The sequence below is a fragment of the Carassius gibelio genome, chromosome A17 (assembly GCF_023724105.1).
Source record: "Carassius gibelio isolate Cgi1373 ecotype wild population from Czech Republic chromosome A17, carGib1.2-hapl.c, whole genome shotgun sequence".
NCBI classification, from domain to species: domain Eukaryota; kingdom Metazoa; phylum Chordata; class Actinopteri; order Cypriniformes; family Cyprinidae; genus Carassius; species Carassius gibelio.
The window spans coordinates 24,978,312-25,003,783 of NC_068387.1; the positions used below are offsets into that span (position 1 = coordinate 24,978,312).

Genomic DNA, 25,472 nt, shown 5'->3' on the forward strand with positions numbered 1-25,472 from the left:
TAAAGTCCAGGCTTGTGTGACATCTATGCATCCTGCTGAACTGCATTTACATACCACTGACTAATAGCTGTACTAGATTAATGATTGGTGCAAGTCAACCTCAGTCCTCTGTCCCTGCTAAAGATACTCCCAATGCAATGACAATGAGATTAGAATGACGCAAGTTTCCATTCAAGCTGCTGGACTCAAATTCTGCTGCAATTATTTGTGCTTAAGTGTGTGTTGTTCCCGACTATATCACTGAATACTTGAAGGACAAATAATGAAAAACAAAACAAAACAAAAGAACACTATGATGCGAAGAAAAAAAGTTATGGTGCTTACCTGTGCAAAACTCGCCCTTAAATTATTTGTAAAAATCTGAAATCTGATTTGTGGAAACATGCTGTACACAAATGCATGTTACAATTTTAGCCGCACAATCCACTGTATCCTGTTTCAGGATAAAAAAAAAAAAAAAAAAAAAACTCCATTGGCAGAGCAGAAGCACAAAGAGAAACTTAAAGGGATAGTCCACCCAAAAAATTAAAATTATGTCATTAATGACTCACCCTCATGTCGTTCCAAACCGGTAAGACCTCCGTTCATCTTCGGACCACAGTTTAAGATATTTTAGATTTAGTCCGAGAGCTCTCAGTCCCTCCATTGAAAACGTATGTACGGTATACTGTCCATGTCCAGAAAGGTAAGAAAAACATTATCAAAGTAGTCCATGTGACATCAGAGGGTCAGTTAGAATTTTTTGAAACATTGAAAGCACATTTTGGTCCAAAAATAGCAAAAAATACGACTTTATTCAGCATTGTCTTCTCTTCCGGGTCTGTTGTGAGCGCGTTCAAAACACCGCAGTGTAGTGATATCCGGTACATCATTCGATGTAACCGGATCTTCTTGCACCAGTTCACCAAATCTAACTGAATCATTTAAAATGGTTCGTGTCTCCAATAAGCATTAGGCCTGACCAAATGACTTAAGCTGTTCACTTTTTTAATGTGGCTGACACTCCCTCTGAGTTCAAACAAACCAATATCCCGGAGTAATTCATGCACTCAAACAGTACACTGACTGAACTGCTGTGAAGAGAGAACGATGAACTAACCCTTTAATGAGCAAGTAAGTGCAAATGTTGACATTTATATAGTCAGATACCTGAAACAATAAACTCTTAATGGTAAATATGTGACAAGACATAAAGTGACATTCTCAGATTTGAGCATTTATTACTGTAAATGTTACAGTACAGTAGCAACACACAACAAAACCTTATCAAAGTTGCTTTAAATACCACAATTGCCAAATTCAGAATTAAACACAGTTAAGTCATTTTGAAATATACAGTCATGGCAAAAAGTTGGCTCAAAAGCATTTTGGGTAATATTTCTTTCTTTCATCATATTTGCAGTTGTATACTTTGAAATATAATTTTGCCATTTAGCACATAAACTAGAAGTTATGCAATGCTAACCATGGTTAAGGTTTGGGCAAACAATGCATGAATAGTATAATACTTGTAACATTAAAAAACCCTGAGAATTCAATGTTAATCTGTAAAATGTACATGATTCTGTGACTATAGTATTTGACTGTGTATATGAATCCATGAGTAAATATTTGTAAATGAAAGTTTGATGCCTTTCAACAGTCTCTAATATAATAATACCTTGACTACATGAAAAATATACAGAATTGTACTATATACCATTTTTAAATCTCTTTGAAATTTATATTTAGCGCTTTATAATCTCAGATAATTTTAGTCCCATCTAAAGTAAGTTTAGTAATAAAGTGCATTATATGAGGGGATATCAAATCATCCTTTCTCACCTCAGTGTCATTTCTTTTGTTTACTGGTTCTGTTGCTTATTTTAGGAGACACTTGCCATTCATTCAGGCCATTGCACATGTCCTTGTGGTTTCCATGCGTCTCTTTGTACGCTGGGTGTTTAGCAATCACAACCATACTATCTCCTTGACTTTCAACACTCTCCATGAAACTGTCTGATTCATGCAGTTCTCCACGGATCCTGGTTGAGACTCCACTGTTCTAGTTACCCGTTTTGCTAGTGTGCTCTCATCAACAGCAGCTTCATCAGATTTTTCTCTCTCAAAATCTTCCTCAATGGAGCTACATTTGTCGGTATCATTTTCTGTGTCCTCCACCTTGATATTTACCTCTGGCATCTTGCCGTTTTCTTCAGACTGAACTTTGTCCTGTCCTGTGTCTGATTTCCTATCTTTGTTTGCATCATCCTCTGCAGATCCATCCTGGTTACCATCTGCATTCCTCTCACTGGTGGACTCATGATTTGAAGTTTCACCTGAATTTTCACCTTCAGTAGATGTATCAACTTTATTTAACTTAGTATTACCTCCATCTTCTGCAGACGTGTCTTCTGTACTCTCTTTCCCAGTCTCAGTTTCTGCTTCCTTGTCAACCGATTCAATTTCTTCACCAGTTTCTGCCTCCACAGCATCCCTATTTTCTGCATTTTCTGCATCCCCCTCAGAACGGTCTTTCTTCTCACAGTCCTCCTCTGTACTTCCTTCATTTTTAGCCTCTTCTTCAACAATCTCAAATTCCTCCTCAGTATCGTTCTTAACATTTACCACCATTTTTGCATCTTAATTTTCCAGCTCTTCACCACCTTCCACATCACCACACTCTATTTTGCCATGTGCTTCCTCTTCATTTGTATCTCTTGTCTCAGAGTCTTACAGACACATCTTTGATGTTTCCTGCATTTTTGTCTTCATCTACTGTACGGACAACACCTTCTGGCTCTTGATCTGCCATCTCAAATTTATGTCCTCTAGTATTGTCGTTTGGTTCCTTTATCGCTTCACAAACCACTTCTAAGTTGTTGTCTTCTTTATTAACTGCACAAATCATTCTGTTGGTATGTTGTTCTTCCATCTTTGGTTCTGTAGGTTGGGCTGGGTCCTTTTTCATCTGCAAAATTTTGCGCAGATCAAATTCTATCATAACTGGAGCTAAACTCAAAGCCTGAGCTGGCTGGACTGCTCTGGATGTCATTTTCTTTTTCATGCATGCATCACATGGGCAGTATTCATCGTCACTGCGCTGATCGCTGTATTCTGTACCCGATGCTGTGTAAATTTCATCACTTCTTGAAAAAATTGACTTATTGCGCATGACCCGAAGACGCCTGCGTCGCTGCTCAGTCTGTACTGTTGAGTCTCTTGATAGAGTATTTCCCGGAGGTCTCGGACCCCTGCCAGCCCGACTTTGGATTTTTTGCAGTTCTCTGCTAATACTTGATTGAATCCGTTTATGCACTTCCTCTTTCAGCTCAGTTATCATTTTATCGAGCATCTCATTGTCATACAAATCCCACCTCACTTTGAACTCTGCCATGGCATCTGCGTAATGCAACATGAACTGCTTTTCTAGCTTTTTTAATAAGCTCATCACCCAAATGGGATCTGGGTCTTGTGAAACTCTTTTAGTAAGTGGAGCTCTCTGAACAGACGGTGGAGTGTCTGAGCTTGTATTTTCTTGAGATCTCATAGTATTACTCTCATTCCCAGAGCTCTTGTAAAAAGTTGTTTGTGGCGTTTGATCGGATTCATTCTTCTCACTGCTTTCATCATCATCTTCTTGCAATGCACCATTTTCTTGGTCATCATCCAGTTGTGCATTTAATGGACTTCCCTGGACTCGTTCTGCAAGGTCTAGAGTTACTGGATCTGAGGGGACTTTGGATGGATCTAAACATTCACATGCTTGAGCTGTAGACTTTACCTCATCTTCTTTTTCTTGCAATGAGCCCTTTCGTTCAGCAATTGGTGGTGTTGTGCCTTGTGTGGTCTCTGTTTTTTCTAATATGCCATTAATGCTACCTTTAAAAGAGCCTGTGGAGCCACTGCTTACATCAACTCCAGATGAAGACCGTGGGTTAAATTCATCCTCAGCAGAGGGATGTTCCTTTGCATTAGGTTTTCTCTGCTCATCCTCTGAGGGCTTTTGGAGCCAGAGCGACTGTAGGATCAACATGATTTCATTATATTTATGATGCTTTTCATTTTTAGAGTCTGAGTCAATCAGTCGTAAATTCGCAAAGCAATCCAACAGTCCTTGAGCAGACTGGCTTAATTTTCTGCCATATCGAGGGGACACCTCAGGTAAACTACTGGTTCTGTCTAGTTTTGGACCCAGTAAAACCTTCATGACCTGATCTGAAGAATGACACTGTTTTTGCAAACTGTCTTGTTTGGTTAATGCTTTGCATTCGGGATCCATTATGCTTACTTCCAATTTTGCTCTTTTGTCACACAACTCTGTCAGCTGAACATGAGTATCCTCTGTCTGATCATCATGGGGTTTCTCAACCTCTTTTATGCTTTTTAATGCCCCAACTTGGTCTCTTTGAGAAGTGTCCTGACCACCTTGAGCCAGGGTCACATCTTCATTGAGTTCCACATCCATTTCATAAACAAGGCCATCAATGGGAATGTTCCTCAGCCATTCACTTACAACTTCCGTAGAGGATGTGTTCGGTAAGCATGACGGCATCAATTCCTTGTTGTTGCACTCTGATGGGATGCTGACTTTGCTGTGTTTGCTCCTGCTGCTTTTTTGGCTTTTATTATCTACCTTGTTGACATTTTTGCTGGAGGCAACTGACTTTGATCCTCTGCTGACTGGTCTTGCACTGCAGACAATCTCTTTCAACAGATCTGCTGCTGAAAGTGCCCGAGATAAGACACTGTCGTTTGAGGAACCAGGATGCTTGAGAGATGCTATATTCTTGTTTGGCATCTCCTGTGGTAAACTTTTACAATTTTGGGGAATATCAGACATCCCTGCTGTACTTGATCTGGATGCTTCATTTTTGACAGATCTTCTGTCCGATGTGGATGACTTACAAGTGCCACCATCATTGCCTCCATTATATTTTATATTCAGCCCATTTATTTCATATAAACACTGGGAAGAACACTTAGATCTTTTGCATTTAACTCTATCACTCTCTTTAATACTGTGCACGTTTTTGGACTTTGAAGAGTTTAAACAGTCACTTTCTGGGGTAGCTTTTCCAGAGGTTATTTCACTTTGGTCATGTTTTGAAGATGTTTCATTAATGTCTGCATGGCTGATGTTGTTGACAGTTTCAAAATCTCTCTCTTTCATAGCTGCATTTTCAGTGCTTCCCTGTGAAACTCTCGAGGGTGACTTACTTCTTGAAGTGGAGGGCACTCTGATATTGTTTCCTGATTTGTTTTTCTTGAGATCTGCTGACATGACACTTTCCGTGTAGACAGGCGAGAGGGCTTGAACAGGAGTCTTACAGTTCTTGTGATGGGACTTTTTGGATTTGTCTGAAATTGCAGAGTTCATAGACATTTCTGTCCTTGACCTTTCCTCTGCATCCACTCCATTTACAGTCTCTAACATATATCCAGCTTCCTCTGTTTCTCTGTGTGACATGCCACTGGTTGATCGTTCATCAAAGTCAAAGTCACCCTTGTGCTCTTCTACCAGTCCAAGAGAAACAGATGCTGTTGATGTAGGGCTTAGAGGTTCATCTAATTGATTGCCTGAATACTTAATGTTATTTATAAGAGATTTAGTTGACAGTTTTGATTTTCCTGACAAGCTCTCGGATTCACCTTTGGCATCCTCTTTTGGCATCTCAATCTTTGTCTCTCTCAAATTACCACTTGAGGTGCTGTGACAATGACATTTACTTGATCTTTGGGATTGCAAGGATATGTTAGAGCTTACTGACATCCCACTTGGTGCTCTGCTCTTAGTTTTCTTAATTTCATTGTTGTGGGTTGATCTGTTGGATGGAGACCTCTTTGACCTAGGCAATGGAGAGGTCACAGATAAGGCATTCTGTGTCACATCTTTGCAATTATTTACCTCCTGAGATGCAAGACTTTTTACATTGGATTTGACAGATCTTTCAGAGCAGGCATTAGATTTTTCTGAGGTCTCAGACATTGCACTGATGGCTCTGTTTGACTTAGTTTTTGGAGTTGCACATTCATTAGGTGTTGCATCATTTGGTTCTGAGGTAACTGTGGTTTCTGGAACATTGTAGATTGATTTGCAGGACCTACAATATCCTTTAGATGTGTTTGTGTGAACAGACAGAGCAGTGGGAACTCTTTGCTCAGATTTAGATTCTGCGTGTGAATTCTTTGAGGATGCATGCGACTTTACAGATATTTTTGAGCAGTTTGACAGTGGGCTGCATCTTGGTTCAGTGGTTACCTCAGTTTCCGGCTCACACTGAAAGTCAGGACCACTTATTTTTTGAGTGACTTTGTCTTTGCAACAAGATTTGACAGACTTAGTTGTTTGCTGTGATGCATGCGATGGATGTTCAGAAGTTTGGTTTGATTTATTAGACATGACACTAGCTGATCTCACTTCTTGAGGAAACTCTTTGTCTTGCCCACAATGATTATCTGTCATAGTATGACTCTGAGTAGCAGCACTTTCTGATATATCACCCTGAGAACTAAATAAGTTTGATGGCACGTCCTCTAAATCATTTTGACTACAAGATCTAGGCATTTTAGCTTTCTCTGAATGTGCGGACTTTGGTGTGTGGGATTTCCTTGAGGCAGCTGATAAATCTGAATGGGCTGACATTGGGCTGACAGCTCTTTCTTGGATTTTTTCTTCAGCTTTATCCATTTCTGTCAGGACGGAGGCTGGTGTGGGCTCTCTCTCTGAAACAATGCAGTCTGACCCATCTGACTTTGCTGGCGTGGCACTTTTGGTTCTTTCTCCAACACGTTCTGCTTCATTATGATCAGATTTTGATGATTTCCCAACAGAACACACTTCAAGTGTTGAGCAGTTAGACTTTTTTGAGATTTTAGAAGAAGAGGCATTTGAATTTTTAGACAGTGCAGACTCAGAGCATTCCCGTGTGACTTCCCTTTCCGATGTATCATTAACTGGTGCACAGTTTTCAAGAGCATTTGAAGTGGATGCTGAAGATTTGTTTGGCTTCGACAAAATGGAATCAGCTTTCTCTGGTTCACTCCCCACTGGATTCCCATTCAATCTTTTATGCCCACCACAGCATGAACATACACCAGGCTCACCAGATCGCTTTGACACACCTGATGTGGCACTTAAAGATCTGTTTGCAGCAACATCGTCACATATCTCCAGAGCATCTGATGCATTGGATTCAGTGCTGTTTGTTTGGACTCTAAATTTACAAGATACTTGGCTATGTCTGGAATTTGCACTACAAGCCTCTCCCTCAGACCCGTGTTGCCTACCAGATGCAACTGAACTTGGGATTATGGCTCCACAGTGACATAGATGGGATCTGGAAGATGCTTTTGATATCGGAGATGTACTCATCCCATCTGACTGTGCTGGTGCTGCAAAAGGGGTTTTAGACATTTTGAGTTTAAGTGAGTGGACAGCACTGCTTGTTTCTTTACTTGGAGGTCTGGGGGACAAATAAGATCTTGATGTAGACTGGTAGCCACAACAATGAACACATTTGGGTTTATCATCACTCTCAAGATGGTTACTTTGAGACCAGTGTAATGCTCTTGAGACACTTGGAGGCAGGTCATCGTATTCATCATCCTGATCTTCCTTCAAAGACTCAAGCACTTTGGATGAGTTGCTGACCACAGAAACTGGACGCTCTTCCATGACCTTAATGACCTCACACTGTGGAGTAGGAGAGATTTTAGGTTCCATATAAGAACATTTAGTTTTAACATGACTCTCACGGTTGTCCTCACAAGATTTTTTGCTCTTTGCCGTGATACCAACAGATGATACCTCACTTCGATTACAGCAATGACTTATTGCACAGTATTCTACTCTACTGTCTCCTTCCTCCATTGTCTGCTGAAAGCATAAGGCCTTTTCCACCACATGCTCAGTGCACTCGCCACTGGAACGAGAAATTGTTTGCGTACTATCCACCGATGACTTCTTATGTACAACTTTGTGAGACGATGCACTGGAACTAGGTGATTTGCAGGCCCCCGGTTCTTTGTGCATGGGGTTTTTCCAGATGTCATACTCTTGGCAGTGATTGCAACAGTTCTGACAAAGTGTTTCCTTGATATGCTTCTGATGCAGCTTTGTTGCAAAGGCTTCATCCATGTCAGATGCAGATATGGAGTCTGGGTTTGAATACTCAGCTTTAGATTGAAGATAATCTGCATCTTTTACAGAGCCATTCACATTTGCTGATGACTTCTTGATCTCGGTGGACCACTGAAGAGTCTCATCGTCGAAGAGCCGAAAGCGAACCTTCATCTCCACAGAAAGGCTGCCGTCTTTGTTAACAAGCACTCTTTTCTTAATGTCATCGTTCACTACAAATTCTTTAACATAAGGACAGTTGCTGACGCAACCAGACTGTCCTGGGGTTGTGCATAATCCATTTTGATATGACTTTTCTGAAGAAAGAGAGAATCTTGTAGATCTATTACTGGAGTCTGATCGTGGATGGATAATGATTTTCTTTGTCTCCAGCCCAAAGTTAACTGTTAAAACAAAATGGAATAATAAAAGATATACAATTTAATTAAGGATAACAACATATTTTCAACATCCAAACAACAAATATGAAAGAGCCTCTTGATTCACCAACCCCTAGATTACATTAAGCGCAACTGAGTAGGTGGTAAATGGTTGTTTTCTCTTCAGTCTATAATTAGAGACACGTGGGTTGGGTAGATGGTTAGTTAATCACTATAATGACTTACCTAAAACAAATGAATGTAAGCAGTAGTTAACTTGAAATGTGTAAAGAAAATAAAATATTTACCATTCTTTTTGCTTTCATGGCATTCACTGGAGTGAGACCTTGTGCTCATTCCTGGAAGCGTTTCATCTGAGAGCTTCTTCAAGCTTTCAGTGAGCAGCGGTCTGAAGGGCTCTCGACCCACACAGATCAGCACACTAGGACACTTCATCAGACTCTGAATATTGTCAATCTACGCACAGCAGTGAATAAACAGAAGACAAAAGACATATAACATGTCAAATCCACTCAGAGATAAATACTTATTATCACTGTGTAAATAATTACCTTTTTCACATCAATATCATGATTGAAATGTAACCTCATATTTGACTGATTTGGTTGCACTGACAGACAATTTTTAGCATTTACAACCCCTAAATCCTTCTTCACTTGCAATGACAACAGCAGCTTATTCATTCAATAAAATATGTAAATTATGTCCATAATACTGCTTTATCTGTATAGTTATTGTACATTTGTGCCATTGTGATAGCTGGATAAAAATGCCTCAATTATCCCGAATTAAGCAAAAATAGTAATCAACCATTTAAACACAAAATACAGATTTTACATGGTATTTTTAAGAAATAGTTCAACCAGTAATGGGAATTCAGGCATAATTTACTCATCCTCTTGATATTTTCTTCAAATGACTTACATGGACCACGAAAGGAGATATTTAGCAGAATGCTCTTTTCCATATAAAGAAAGCATTGCATGTTGCTATCAAATTCCAAAATGAACAAAAAATACATAAAATTTGTTATAAAGATGTGTTATTTGCTGAAAAGTGCTCAGGTAGTTTATGCACACATTCAAACATTTGCAACAATCACTGGCAACTGGTGATTTGTTGACACCAGTCCTAAAAATGAGAAAGCATAGCGGATGATAAGTATATTTGATTAAATTATGACTTTTTAGACAGATTTCTAGTCTGTTCACCAGAACACTAGTAAACAAATCATATAGATTATATTTATGGTGCTTTTTGTTCCATACTTTTAACTTCTCCTTTTGTGTTTGATAGGTGTTGGAAACCACATGAGGGTGAATAAATGTTTGTTTGTTTGTTTGTTTAAATGGGTGTGTATGTGGGGGGGGGGGGGGGGTGCATCCCTTTAAGATACAAATTAGATTAGTAGCTAGCACAACTATTTTCCCAGGGCCTTCAGTTCTGTCCTGACCTGACACCTGCCTCCTAAAATACATGACCTGGCTAATTAAAGAATGGCTGAAGAAATTAAATCCTCCCTGACCTTACGTCCTTCCAGAGTGTAGAGTTTCTTGACATGACATTGCATGAGTTCTGAAATCTCATCCATGAAGACGCGAAGACTCCGAGCAGTTTGTCTGCTCAGAATGATGGATCGCCTAACAGTAGGGTGGTTGTTTTTAACAAGAACTATCCTTTTGGGGTGCCGGTGTTGGTGCTGATGTCCCGAGGGGGGCTCCTCTGGTCGGGAGGGCTTGGAGCGAGTGTTATGCGGGTGGCTGTGATGGTGCCAGACCGCCGGCCTCTTCCCTGCTGCTTCCATGTTGATTGGTTTCACGTAGCGGTGGTCAGAGCACAGGTAACAGCCTCCATCCTCTAACTGCTCTAAATGTTTAATACCGTGAGTCCCCCTGGGGGTCGTGATGGTACGCACACCAAAAGGTAGAGGAACCTTTTGAGAAAGGTCATCCAATAAGGCATCAAAGCATCTGAAACTGCGCTTATGGATAGCCATCTTGACACCTTGGAACTGAGCGTCGCCACTCTTGTAGAAAGTCATTCTCTTGGCTGGGCTGGCCACAGTCACGCTGGAGCCAAAGGACGATGCTGGAGGATGAGGAAACTGATGCGGTTCATTTTGAAAATGGGTATTGGCATCGAAGGAGCCTTGGGTCGTCCTCGGCATCTCTCCTCCGCGTCAATTCAGTCTGTCGAAAAAACTTGGAAATGTGAATGACATTGTGAATGGGATTGGAAATAACAACTCACAATCCACACAAATTTCAAATTCAAACACAATCTTCACAAAAATCTTCATAAAATATGAATTTACCAAGAAATTAGATTAAATTGAGACTCTAGTAATGAGTCTGCTGTAGTTTAATTGTAGAGCAGTCTGTATTGTTAATATATCAGAATATTAAACACTCCTAAAACCAAATCATCTGCCATCCATATTCATTTCAAAGCATTATAACTTAAAGAGGATAGTTCACCCAAAAATGAAAATCTGATGTTTATCTGCTTACCCCCAGGGCTACAGTTGTTGTACAGTTGGTGACTTTATTTCTTCTGTTTAACACAAACAAAGATTTTTAAATCAAACCGTTGTAGTCTTCTTTCATATAATGGAAGTGAATGGGAATCACAGCTTTCAGAGTCAAAAAAAAAAAAAAACATACACAAACAAAACCAAATTAAACCCTGCAGCTCATGACGATACATTGATCTGTAAAGACATAAAACGACCAGTCTGTGCAAGGAGATGAACAGAATTTATATAGTTTTTATTTGTTTTTTACCTCTGATTAATTTGTGTACATTGATTGTGTATGTTTTTTGACTCCCAAAGCCATGATTCCCATTCACTTCCATTATATGACTGACAGACTGCAACGGTATAAGTTAAAAATCTTTGTTCGTGTTCTACTGAAAAAGCAAAGTCACCTACATCTTGCATGACCAAGCAGATAAACATAAAATTTTCATGTTTAGGAGAACTATCCCTTTAACGGTTATTCCTATATTTATTTCTGCTAATTCTGAAAAAGTGAATGAATGAAACACAATTGAGATCTCCAAGCCTCCTGTGTTGTGAAAGAGCCTTAAACATGACGGGAAACTCAAGCTAAGACATGTCTTCAGACTCAAAGATATAGTGGCTAAAATAACACTATTTTAGTGTTTAATTAGATTTAGTCAAAGGCTGAAAAACATAAAGATACAACACCTATGTTATAAATGTCTCTAAACTTCATCCTTACTTCATCCTGTACTGTATGATTGGCATATTCATACAGCGAACAACGGCATTGACATGGTACTCCAAAGTACTTCAAAGAACACCGTGGTATTACAAAAACACTGATGCTGCAATGAAAATTGCAGTCATACCATGCAGACTTTTTAGTCAACTTTTAAGTCAATCTTGTATTATAACACACAACATGTCATTTAAAAGTATAAGCAATTAAGAAATGAGGCACAAGTCCAGAAGTTAATCTCATGCTCTTTGGGAAACAGTTACAGACTAGTTTAAATTGCATTTAGTTCTTAGTCCTTAATAGGCACTTTAATCCAACATTTAAAAAAGTTCAAGAGCAAAGTTTCTGTATAAAATCATTTTATATGTATTGAACTGAGACTAAAGTTAGTTTTCTTATAACCAGATAATGAGATTTTTAAAATGCACCAACTTTTCATGACAGGCCAGACTGAATAAAATGACATATTGATTCTTGACACATGCAATGTTCTAATTCTATTTGTATAAAATTTATATAAATTATCCATATTTGACCACAAGACCCATGACATACTGCATCAAGCATGTTTTCACTGAAAAATTTTATGAATAATAAAAGATATTTAAACTATTTATTTTACAGTTAAAATAGCATTATTTTAGTAGCTCAGCTCAATATAAAAAAAAAAACAACAGTATATATATATATATATATATAAACATAAACAATACACTTACTTTTACAGAATACATTATCACACCTGATGCAAAAAATAAATAAATAAATAAAAATGTACAAAATGGGAAGAAAAAAATAAATCTGACTATACAGAGCACTATTCCATGTAGCATCCAAGCACACGACTGCTACAGCCCTCCCACAAACCGTCTGGCCAATAATCAGGGCCTTTGGAAGCTAAGGATAGAACTAAAAGCCTCTTTAATCATCTTGAGATTTTACTGAACTCCAGGGCAGTGTAAGACACGACAGCGACACCAGAATTGCACAAACAGACATACACAGAGCTACAAGATGTCTGCTGACCCCTGATGACAGACTGGTTTGTGTATAATCTACAAATATCCCTTAAACTGATGCACCAAACAGACGGACTAGAAATACACTTGCTGTCAAATTCACTCTAGCACTGATCTGCTGACTGACACAAAATGCATATATACTATATCTAACTTCATTTGAATTCATGCAGTACACTCACATAAAGTTACATTTAAAGTCTAAATCTGCTTGATCAGTAATATCATGGCAAAATTTAAAGCAGAGAGTTGGACATATAGTGTATCCAACTTCTTGCACAGATAAAGTATACAAAATATAACTTATATAATGCAATTATAATGTAACTATTGTCACTCAGCCCTTTATAAAGCTGGATATAGCGGATTATGTCTAACTTAATCCGCATACATACAGTACACTCATGTAAAGCAATATATAAACATTTTACAGCAAATCTCAACTACTTAATTGTTTATATCTTTGCAAAATGTGACACCCAGCTCTAATCTGCTAAACATGACAATAAGGCATGAACATTTTAAGATACTACATTATCATCATGACTTTGCATAAAGTTGCTTTTATTAATTATGTTTCCATATTATAACATTATTCTTTATTTTATTATAATTATATTTGGGGGTGAAATATAATTGTTAGTACATTTTACAAATAATTGTGATAACACTAACTGTTGCTCGCTCTACTGTACTGCCAAAGCATATGCTTACTGTAATCTCAGGAAAAGACGGCACATCCTCTGTAGTCTTAACTGAGCCACTATTAAGCACTAGACGAAGCAACATTAATACGGATGTTTATAGATTCTATGTTTGATTCCAATTCTTTTAATGCACACCAAGCAAAAACCCTATTTAATTAGAGCTAGTTAATTACTAAACACCTCTGAGAGGTGTACATATATTTGTCACCAATTATAAACCTCTAAAGACTGAATTAACGGTTGAAAGTGCTACACATGATTTCAACAATTAGTAACTGAGAACTTGGCAGCCCATTGGGAGAAACCTGCAGAACAACACAACATCTGACAGATGACTGAGACTGAGAGAAGAGAAGGAGACTCATGGGATACGTGTGAGAAGGAGGAGATCAGGCATACAATACAAATATATATCTGTTCAGTATGGAAGCATGTGTTTTATCTCAGAATTACAAGATATTTCACAATTTAGAGTAAGATAAAGTCACAATTCTGAAGTCTGTACTGCGAGATAAACTATAAATTGTATTTTTATTGTAAATGTTGATACAAATTCTGAAATTTACTGTAATTGAATTGTGAGAAATAAACTCAGAATTGACCATTCGCAGAGATTTTGATTGACAGGTGATCTGACCAATCATAACACAGTATCTGCCATTTTCTTTAACAAACAAATCAGACAGGAGAGTAGATTAACTTTGGTGGACTTGAACTTGAAAAACGGTGATGTCTTTCTGCAGTTGAGACAACATAGCTTCTGATATTCATTTGTTTATTCCATATTAAAATTAGTAGTAAATTTGAAGAGATGATTGGTCCACGTGCTGCTTGAGCTACAGTGATCCGTCATGACACATTACAGAGCCACAAACTGGTATTTATTGTTTGAATTTCTTTACAAAATCACAAAATTTGAAAGCTGAGACTTTGTTTCAAATCAAAAGAAAAATGTTCAAATTCTGAGAAAAAAAAGCTCAGAACTGCGAGATACTAAGTTGCAATAAAAAAAAATTAAATTCAGAATTGTGAGATGTAAACTCAAAATTTTGAGATATTTCTTCTTCTTTTCAACTTCTTTTTCCCCATGAAGAAAGAAGCTTCCTTTACTCAGGATCATTTTAAAAATAATAGTAACACTTTACAATAAGGTTAATTACTTAACTACGTTAACTAGTTAACATGAACTAAGCAAAAACAATACATCTACAGTATCTTAGTTAATGTTAAATTTGGCATTTACTATTATGTAATTAAAATCAAAAGTTGTATTTGTTTGCATTAGTTAATGCATTGTGAACTAACATTAACAAACAATGAATAACTGTTTTAATAAACTAACATTAACAAAGAAGAATAAATACTGTAACAAATGTATTGTTTGTTGTTAGTTCATGTTAGTTAATACATTAATGTTAACAAATGATGTCTTATTGTAAAGTGTTACCAAAATAATAATAATAATAAGCAAAGAACTTAACAGTGTTAAATGATTGCCATAATGCTAATGACAGGCCTAATAACAGATCATTAGCTAACACTTACTGTACTTAACAGCACTCATGTTAGTCAGAGCTGCTAGATATTAGTCACTTTGGAACTGAAAAAACCCAAGGCCTTAAAAATGTTCTGTCTGACTTTAAAGTAAGGCATGAAAAGTCTAAAAAAGGAATTGCAAAAATGCCTACATTCAGGGGCGGATCTACCGGTTGGCAGCAATGAATTAAAGGTTATGGCCAATTTGAAAATTTACGAGCGCGAATCTTCGGCTCCGAACTCCCGAACTGATTCAAATGATTTGCGATCCCCAAACTGACTCAAATGATTCGCGAACCCGCTACGAACTCCCGAACTGACACAAATGATTCGCGAACCTGCTCCGAACTCCCGGACTGATTCAAATGATTCGTGATTCCGCTCCGAACTCCCGAACTGATTCAAATGATTTGCGATCCCCAAACTGACTCAAATGATTCGCGAACCCGCTACGAACTCCCGAACTGACTCAAATGATTCGCGAACCCGCTACGAACTCCCGAACTGACTCAAATGATTCGCGAACCCGCTACGAACTCCCAAACGGACTCAAATGATTTGCGATCCCCAAACTAACTCAAATTATTCGCGATCCCGCTCCGAACTCCCGAACTGACTCAATCTGCCTAGGGCACCAACTCCCAGAGGGGGCACCATCCCAGTTGCTGAAAAAAAAAAAAATCCTCCATTCTCCCATCCGCGCTCAAGTAGGGCTCTTGCACCTCATGTTTGCGGCTGAATGTTCATAATTGATGGCTGAATCCAATCCAGCGAAGAGAAAAGAGAACTAAAAGTAAAAAAGTAAAAAAAAAAAAAAAGACAACAACATACGAGTCTCCAATTTAGGGAGCGTCTCTAAAGTTACATGCAATATTGGTATACACTTTTCTAAGGTCAGTAGCATTTGAGGAGAATGACTTACAGTCATAAAAACAACTGTAATTGTTCATGTAGGTGTCAGCTATAATGCACACCTTATACATTTTTAATATATATTAAAATAAAGTATAAATCATTTAGGTAAAAATGATTCCCTTAGAGAAAAGTTTCCCTTGCGAAAATTACCCATGGTTTTAACAATAACACCACAAATCATTGTTCTTGTAGCCATGGTAACTGCAAATTAACCATGGTTTTGTTATTTCAAATAATAATTTAAAAAGTATTAATATACTGTAATATTTTGTTGTTGTTGTTGCTATAAAAAGAGACCTAAGCCATGAATAGACTTTAAAATGACTTAAAATGCATTATATATATATAAAAAAAATGAGGCAATAATTATTGGTTAATAATAACACAGTTGCAATATATAAATACAAAATAAACTATTTATGTACATGTTATTACAAATGCCATGTAATTACTGCTGTTACACTTACAGAGCGATCAAACCCTTGTTTAAGCTACTGACCAAACATTTCATTCAAATATTCACTAAATCTTTCATATTTGGACACCTTTTTGCTATAGATGACACAGGCTTTATAATTTCTAAATAATAATACAATTTATTCATTTACTTTTTTATTAGATTAATGTTTGTTTTTTTACTCCTATAGTAGGTGTTTTTTTTCATCATCATATTTTGAGGAAGGGGGGCACAACAATAAATCCTGCTTATGGGAACCCTTAAGGTGTTTTTATACACGTCTCTGGGAATGTGTGCTCTGCTACACACACACACACACACGCACACGCACGCACACACACACACACAGAAGCACGCGTGGTGTTTTCAGCTCTTCACTAACACATGATGTATGCTACACATGTGCATGCATGAGCGCTATGAGAGGATTTCACCATTTCATTTGATAAAACTACTGTATCGTCATTCATTCGTATCGTATACACAGACTCACGGCAATGTATTTATGACAACCTGTCAAAATAAAACTTTGGTATAACTTGAAGAAATTCAGACAGAAATATAGGACTATTGCACAGTAGAGTATGCTATACTTCAAGTAGGCTTATAGCTAATAATAATAGTTAATTAAAAAACACAGAAACTCTGTCTACAACTCACCAAAATAAAAGTTTGGTCTAACTCAAAGAAATTATGTAAGAAATTGCTTAGTAAAATATACTTAAAAAAATATAGACTAAAACATTATTTTAAAGGAATATCACACAAGTTTTCATAGAAGTTTTAATTTAAACTTGCCAAAACAATAACACCATCTTTTTCAAAAACAATTTCTAAAAGTACATTTGTATTTGTGCCTTTAATACTTATTTATTTATTATAATTGTCAGCTAATAAAACTTATGCTTCAGGGACCATATTCATATAACATCTAAGGCTAAATCTAAATTACATGTAAAACAAATTCTGTAGTTTTTACAAAATAATTTTGGCAGCTGTGGTTGCTACAATAATTTTGTTAAAAAAAATACAGAAAAACTATAAACACGTTTATCAAAAACTAATTTAACAGTATAAATCTGTAATTTACACACAAGAAAATTTGAATGAAACCAGTAAATTCAACAACTTACACTATTAAAATCATTTTTTTACCTTTAACACACCATAATAAAGCAGGAGGTAAAAGAAAAAGCCATTTGAAGAATCAAAGCTCATCACAGCAGAAGTACATATTAATATATAGAAGGTGCACAAACACAAAACACCTACTGTAAATTATACATTGATTTGTTCACAGGAAACTTCTGTTGACCTATTAACATCTTTTCCATAGCGTTTTTACAAAATTTTACAGTTAAAATTACACTTATTTTTTACAGTGTATATAGTTGCACTGACAGCTCTCACACAAATAGATAATTCAGTCTGTAATCTATATTTACATTCTCCTATTTTATCTTAGATCTCTTACATCACCAATGCATACACAGCATATTGCACTAAAAGACATCTTGATGCTCTGTCCTAATTCCACACAACAGCTTACCCTGCAGGCGTAGATTCATTCTCCTCGGCTGCCAAATCCTTCAACGCCAAACGTCCAAACTTGCATACTTCTGAAGAAATCCAGTTAGAGAATCCAACAGGTTTTCCTACAATGAGCAGCGCTCCTTCCTCCAGCTCAAGCAGGAGAGAACGCAACAGGCACGGCGTTTGCAATCATGGCGTTCCCTCCTGCAAGGAATGTCACTTTCCACCCACGACGATGAGTCACGGACGTGCCACAGCTGCATATTATCTATCCACAATCATTCATTCCATTAGGCTAATCATCACAGGCAGACCTTCATCCAGAGAGGAGGAGGAGGAGATGGACTCCTTTGAAAGAGGATTATACTGTGTGGCCATCTGTGCCAGAATGCATTAACTCTTAGATCTCCAAAAACTAACATGTTGCTCATGCTTTAGGCATAAAAAAAATACAGAAAACTACTGGCCAGTTCTGACCAACAAAAAAAATCCACTGCATATGTTGACTATGTTATGTTACTCATGTTAGACATTTTTCATAATATTATGAAACCAGATCTAATAATATCATCAGGAAATTACTGTGGGGCAAACATAGTGTGCAATTATTCATGTTACAATCAAATCAAATACTGTTCTTAGCATCATATCAAACAATATTATGATTAATAATAATAATAATAATTATTATTATTATTATACATTATTAATATTAAACATAATAAAATATTCACATTAATATAATATTGTTGGAAATTGACCTTTTTATTACAATCAAATTGCATTATTATTTTGTATTATTATTGTTCATTTAAATTTTATAAACCTCATTTATTTATATATATATATATAGAGAGAGAGAGAGAGAATTAAATCTTAATATTAAGAACAATTATATCCTTAAAAGTATGCAATTTCAAGGAATAATATATATATATATATATATATATATATATATATATATATATATATATATATATATATATATATATATATGACTTGAACAAATAATGTTTTTAAATTGCCTTATTATGAAAGCATATATTATATAATTAATATCAAGTTTTTACCAGATTGCGTGTAAAACGATCAAAATGCATTTTAGGCACACAGTGTGCAGTTTAAAGTCCTCTGGGTTTCCGTGGAAACAAACACAGCAGCAGAGTATCATGATGGCCTTCACACACACATTACAGGAGATTTCGAAGATGAAGGTAAACCTGCAGCGCTTTAAACTCTGATTTCATTACATTCTCACACAAATAAAGACTAACCTTCGCGCACTTGTTGACAGACGCATGAACGCGCGAGGCATTCACAGAGTCACGTCATCATCATCATCACCATCAGTTGAGAAAGGCCGTTTGCGCGCTTTAACGCATGCCGCGTGTCTCAAAACTCACATCATACACGCTTCAGAGACAGATGAAGCTGTCGAGCGGCTGTTTTGACTGGACGGAGTTTGATGGTGATGATGAAACACCCCTGTATTTCCATCGAGAGTTTGTGTATGAGAGAGGGATGCTCGCGCGGTCGACAGTGGCACACGTGGAGCACATCTCCAAAGATCTCCTGCCAAAACTCAAAGGTGGGCCATTACAGGAAATCCGTTTATACCCTGCCCCTACTTCTAGTCTCGACAGACCTTCAAACATAGAGATAGATAGATAGATAGATAGATAGATAGATAGATAGATAGATAGATAGAGTTCTTTATAGATAGATAGATAGATAGATAGATAGATAGATAGATAGATAGATAGATAGATAGATAGTTCTTTATAGATAGATAGATAGATAGATAGATAGATAGATAGATAGATAGAGTGCTTTATAGATAGATAGATAGATAGATAGATAGATAGATAGATAGATGTATAGAGTTCTTTATAGATAGATAGATAGATAGATAGATAGATAGAGTTCTTTATAGATAGATAGATAGATAGATAGATAGATAGATAGATAGAGTTCTTTATAGATAGATAGATAGATAGATAGATAGATAGATAGATAGATAGAGTTATTTATAGATAGATAGATAGATAGATAGATAGATAGATAGATAGATAGATAGAGTTCTTTATAGATAGATAGATAGAGTTCTTTATAGATAGATAGATAGAGTTCTTTATAGATAGATAGATAGATAGATAGATGGATAGAGTTCTTTATAGATAGATAGATAGATAGATAGAGTTCTTTATAGATAGATAGATAGATGGATAGAGTTCTTTATAGATAGATAGATAGATAGAGTTCTTTATAGATAGATGGATAAATAGATAGATAGAGTTCTTTATAGATAGATAGATAGATGTTCATGCACTACCCCCACCCACAATTCAGCCCGAGACTCGAACTCACAACCCTTTGATTGGGAGTCCGACTCTTTAACCATTAGGCCACAACTTAGACACGACTAGATGGACGGACGGACGGACAGATAGATAGATAGATAGAGTTCTTTATAGATAGATGGATAAATAGATAGATAGAGTTCTTTATAGATAGATAGATGTTCATGCACTACCCCCACCCACAATTCAGCCCGAGACTCGAACTCACAACCCTTTGATTGGGAGTCCGACTCTTTAACCATTAGGCCACAACTTAGACACGACTAGATGGACGGACGGACGGACAGATAGATAGATAGATAGAGTTCTTTATAGATAGATAGATAGATAGATAGATGGATAGAGTTCTTTATAGATAGATAGATAGAGTTCTTTATAGATAGATGGATAAATAGATAGATAGAGTTCTTTATAGATAGATAGATGTTCATGCACTACCCCCACCCACAATTCAGCCCGAGACTCGAACTCACAACCCTTTGATTGGGAGTCCGACTCTTTAACCATTAGGCCACAACTTAGACACGACTAGATGGACGGACGGACAGATAGATAGATAGATAGAGTTCTTTATAGATAGATAGATAGATAGATAGATGGAGTTCTTTATAGATAGATAGATAGATAGATGGATAGAGTTCTTTATAGATAGATAGATAGATAGAGTTCTTTATAGATAGATGGATAAATGGATAGATAGAGTTCTTTATAGATAGATAGATGTTCATGCACTACCCCCACCCACAATTCAGCCCGAGACTCGAACTCACAACCCTTTGATTGGGAGTCCGACTCTTTAACCATTAGGCCACAACTTAGACACGACTAGATGGACGGACGGACGGACAGATAGATAGATAGATAGATTGATAGATAGGTTTGTGAGATATAAACCAGCAATTCTGAGAAGAAACTTCATAACTGTGAGATGGAAGTAAGAGGGAAAAAGGTCAAAATTGTGAAATAAAAATCACAATTACCTTTTATATTCTGTGGCAGAAACAGAAAAATTAAACTATGAGATGTAAACTCAGATTTATAAGAGAAAAGTCAGAATTGCAAGATATTAAACTTTGTTTTATGATGTAAAATTTGTATTGATATAAAAATGTAATTCCTTCTATATGTCTATAGGATCTTTTTCATCCATTGTATCATCCACCAGGCAAAAAAAAAAAAAAGAAAATTAAATATTGATGCTTGCCAAGTAAAGACCTCAGACTGATGATCTGCAAGAAAACAAATGTGCATTCTATTTCATCAACATGTTCATCAAAAGAAAAATGTACGGTAGGTGGATTGTTTGGACAGTAACCTGAAATGTAGCTCCTGCTCAGCACTGATATAAAACAGGATTGTGATCCAAAGCTGCCCTGTAGCTGTTGGCACACCGTTACCTTTTCAACAACCATCAAAGTTAATCTGCAAGCTATTGGTGAGCAGCTCTGATGCAGAACCGCCACCAGCACTGACCTAAAAACTCTATTTAGCAGACTTTGCTATTTTGTAGCACAGTGTGAAACGTGAAGGCTGTAATGATTCACACTGACACAAGTAACCAAGCATTATTTCTGTAGTGTATCATCCTATGGTCCTTAGACATTCACAGCTCGACCACCTCTTAATATCATAAGGAGATGCAAGCTGTCAGCAGTTACCAGATAAGATGGATTAGAGGAACACAGCACTGTTATTAAATCCTGTTGAGCACAACAGCCACAGCCACGGCTTCAACAGCTTTGGTTCCACAACTATTTTTCCTAGTTGAAATAACACTTGAACTAAGACTTGTGGCTTATACAGAAGCATATATCATCGCTTAACAGCCTCAGAGCTCGTGGTAGGTCTGACTCGAAAGGTTCATACGTTATCACCGAAAATCAATTTCTCTGTGGAGAAAATAAATGGGATATTTACTTCCGAGACCCAGCAGTTTTCACTCTATTCCCTCACCGGAAAACAATGTGTTTGTCTGATGGGAAATAAGCTACAGCAAACAAATGGGTTTTCATTTTGACTAATTACTCAAATGTTGGCTTCGTGGCTTAATGACACTCATTGAGAATAAAATGAATGATGGGATCTTCTTTTTGTCTCATATTCTCTACTGTAGGAGGAGGAAGAATTGCTGTGCAGTTTTCTACAGTCGCAGGGAGAAATGACAGAAGTCTCTGATGACAGAAGTTTGTCTCAGAGAGGATCTGTTGAGCCAGAAGTCTCAACTAGTACAAACATACAATAAAGAAATGTAAGGTTTTGATTAATGCATCACAGAGCTGATTCACTGCAATCAAGAAAAAACAAAGCCAGAAACCTCATGAAACAGTTTTACATATTTATTGATGTATTTCATACTGCCTACAGGGACATACCAGGCTTGTACTCTCATTTCTTTTCATTTAATATAATGCTAAAACTAAAATGCAGATATGCAGGTGTTCTCTCATAGGTGTACGGACCTCTCCCATTAGCTCAGCATGAACCTTGGACAATCTGTAGATGGTTCATTGGATGCACAGATCGAGGGAGGGGTCACGAGAGGACGTGGGGCCAAAGGCACCAATAGTGCTGGGGATGAAGAGACAGATCCATGTTCTGCAGCGATGTCAAGATCATTGTGCAACCTTAAAGATGAGGAAACAAGAAAAGAAACATCAGTGTACCTTACAACAGCAAAGTGAATGAAAATGCCTGACCTTGGTGACTAACCAGTGATGCTGACGTCACGAGCGAGGGACACATTGGCCTCTGACTGCACTCATTAGGACGCTGTAGTGAATCATCCAGGAGATGCGGTTGTTCACAACACTCTCACGCAAGTTCTTGTAGTCCAAAATGTCAGAATAAATAAATGGACCTAAGGAGAAGCTAAAAATAGTCCAACTATTAAACAATTGAATAAATACAATTAAAAGTAAATAAAATGCATACAAATTATTAACATTTGTATTGTGTGTATATTTACATTAGTATACACATTATAAATGAGTATACAAATTTTAAATATAGATCAATATAATCTATAACTATAACATAGTTTCATATACATGTTCATACAACATTTTTGGACAATTGCGACTAAAATGTCACACCACATGTGAATAAATAAACATTTACAGTTAAATGACAGAAATGTATAAATATTCATATTTAATTAACACACATGTTAATATCTATTCTAAAAATAACATATATTTAAATTAAAAATGTAGATCAGTATATATTTATAAACTCATACATGTACAGTAAACACATCCCTTTTGGAGAAGATTTTACTAAAATGACCCAAATGTGAACATATTGACTCTTATGGTTTCAAGAAATAAAGGTGCATGAAGTCAGCATTTAAAATTAAGAGCCACAAATCTAAATAAATTATAAAAAAAATAGCAAACATATAAATCAATAAATTAAAAATACTGAAAGAGGCATTTCAATTTTTCTATAATATAAACATTCTTAATTATATAATTTTTTATATATTTTATTTAAATAATGACATTTACAGAGACCTATAATAGTAAATATTAAAAAAAAAATTAAAAAGAGTTAAATTCTCAATATAGATCAATCTATATTATTAGTAAACTCTTTGAAACTGAAACATTTTAGTCATAAGTCTTCATATATAAACTCTGCATGTGTACATGAGAAGAAATATGACTAAAATGTTTCTATTTCAATGATGCTGCCGACCATATAATGATATATATTGATACCCACCACTTTGGTAAACATGAGCTGGAGGTTTCCTGATATCAGACAGAATGATATTATATTTTCCAAACGGCTTCCTGTATGAAATGGGAAATAAACAAATATATATATATTTAGAATGCTGTGCATGAAATATCCTTATAACCTGACAGATATTACTGTGACAACCCTAGATTCTGTTTAGAGTAAACTCTCCCGTGGTGACATCTGATTGGCTGAAATGTCATAGGGGGCGGGGTCTCTGAAAGCGCTTCAGTCTCACCTGAGCAGTTTAGCGAGCCCCACTCCCAGCTGACCCAGACCTCCTCAAATAAAATACCAGACAGAAAATATGATTAAATCTCATCATCAGTGATGTGTTGTCATAGAGACTGCATTTCATGCTTCAGAATGTGGTAACCAGGGAAACATGGCATCTACAGGTTTATATAACACCCATTTAGGCTTCAATGCTTAATCTAAAACACAATCTTTAAAAATAGGATAACACAATATAGGATGCATCACAAACACCAGGTCTCCTGCTGTCACACCGGTAATGAGAACTCTGTTCTATGTCATTTTACGTCATTCATGTGCTTTAAAATAGATGTGACAAAATAGATAAAAGAATACTGATTAACTCACCGCCCAAATGTCTTGGATAAAAGGGGAAAGGCCTACTTCACTAACTCTGCACATCCAGACTGTGCAATATTTGCCTACTCTTCCTAAGTTCAGTTAAATTTGATGGTGAGAGTTATCCTGACTATAAGTGCTATAAGACAAGCTATAAGGCTGATAAAATTATGTGTAATAATATAGTAAATTATTAAACAACAAATTTAACAAATATTACTGTTTTGTCCATCTCTCAAGAACCAGTGATTCCAGTCTTATGTCATTGGTCATTTGTCTTGTGCATGCTGAATCAATGGTGCCTCTTTCACGGCATGAGCATTTGTGTGCAGCAGTCATGCAAGAAATATACATTTATTGTCTGCTTCAATAGCAGCCCATGAAAGCGCCCCTGAACTCCAGGGATCTGCAGGCAATTATCTCACTTATAGCATTCACTGCCCCTACAGTCACAACATTAGCTTTCATAAAAATTTCATGCCCTTGTGCTTTTGCATTTAGTAGCTGTTCTGTCTGGTTCAAACGTGCTGCAGAGAACAGTTCTTCTGAACAGGGAAGCATATGCTCTTTTCAATTCAGATTTTGTGTAAATGGGTTTTGCTTTTGCAGTCAGGCAGAACGCTGCACTCTTCTGAACTGTTTTGTATCTCTCATTTTTTCTTTCTCTACTTTGCATTAATTTATTTCTTTGTGCAAAACATTTGAAATAAAATAGCCTAGTGTACGATGTCCACTAGTGACAGCACAGTATATTCTACAATGCAATGCTTTTGACTTGATCTTACATTTCAAATGTGATGAATGAACTGGAACTAATTACAAATGCAAATTCTCTTTTAAATTAATTACATTTTTAAAGCAGA

The 25,472-nt window shown here is 36.6% G+C and overlaps 1 protein-coding gene across 1 annotated transcript; it reads right to left on the minus strand.

The window, feature by feature from the left end:
• Nucleotides 1–1,195: 1,195 nt before the first annotated feature.
• Nucleotides 1,196–18,133, minus strand: rp1l1a (rp1 like 1a). Its single transcript, XM_052619933.1, has 5 exons — nt 17,931–18,133; nt 10,028–10,691; nt 8,790–8,958; nt 7,531–8,505; nt 1,196–6,054 (listed from the first exon to the last, which is right to left on the minus strand). Exons 2-5 carry the CDS (start codon nt 10,667–10,669, stop codon nt 2,705–2,707), a joined length of 5,136 nt encoding a protein of 1,711 aa, XP_052475893.1. The 5' UTR covers nt 10,670–10,691; nt 17,931–18,133; the 3' UTR covers nt 1,196–2,704.
• Between the last annotated feature and the right edge of the window lie 7,339 nt (nt 18,134–25,472).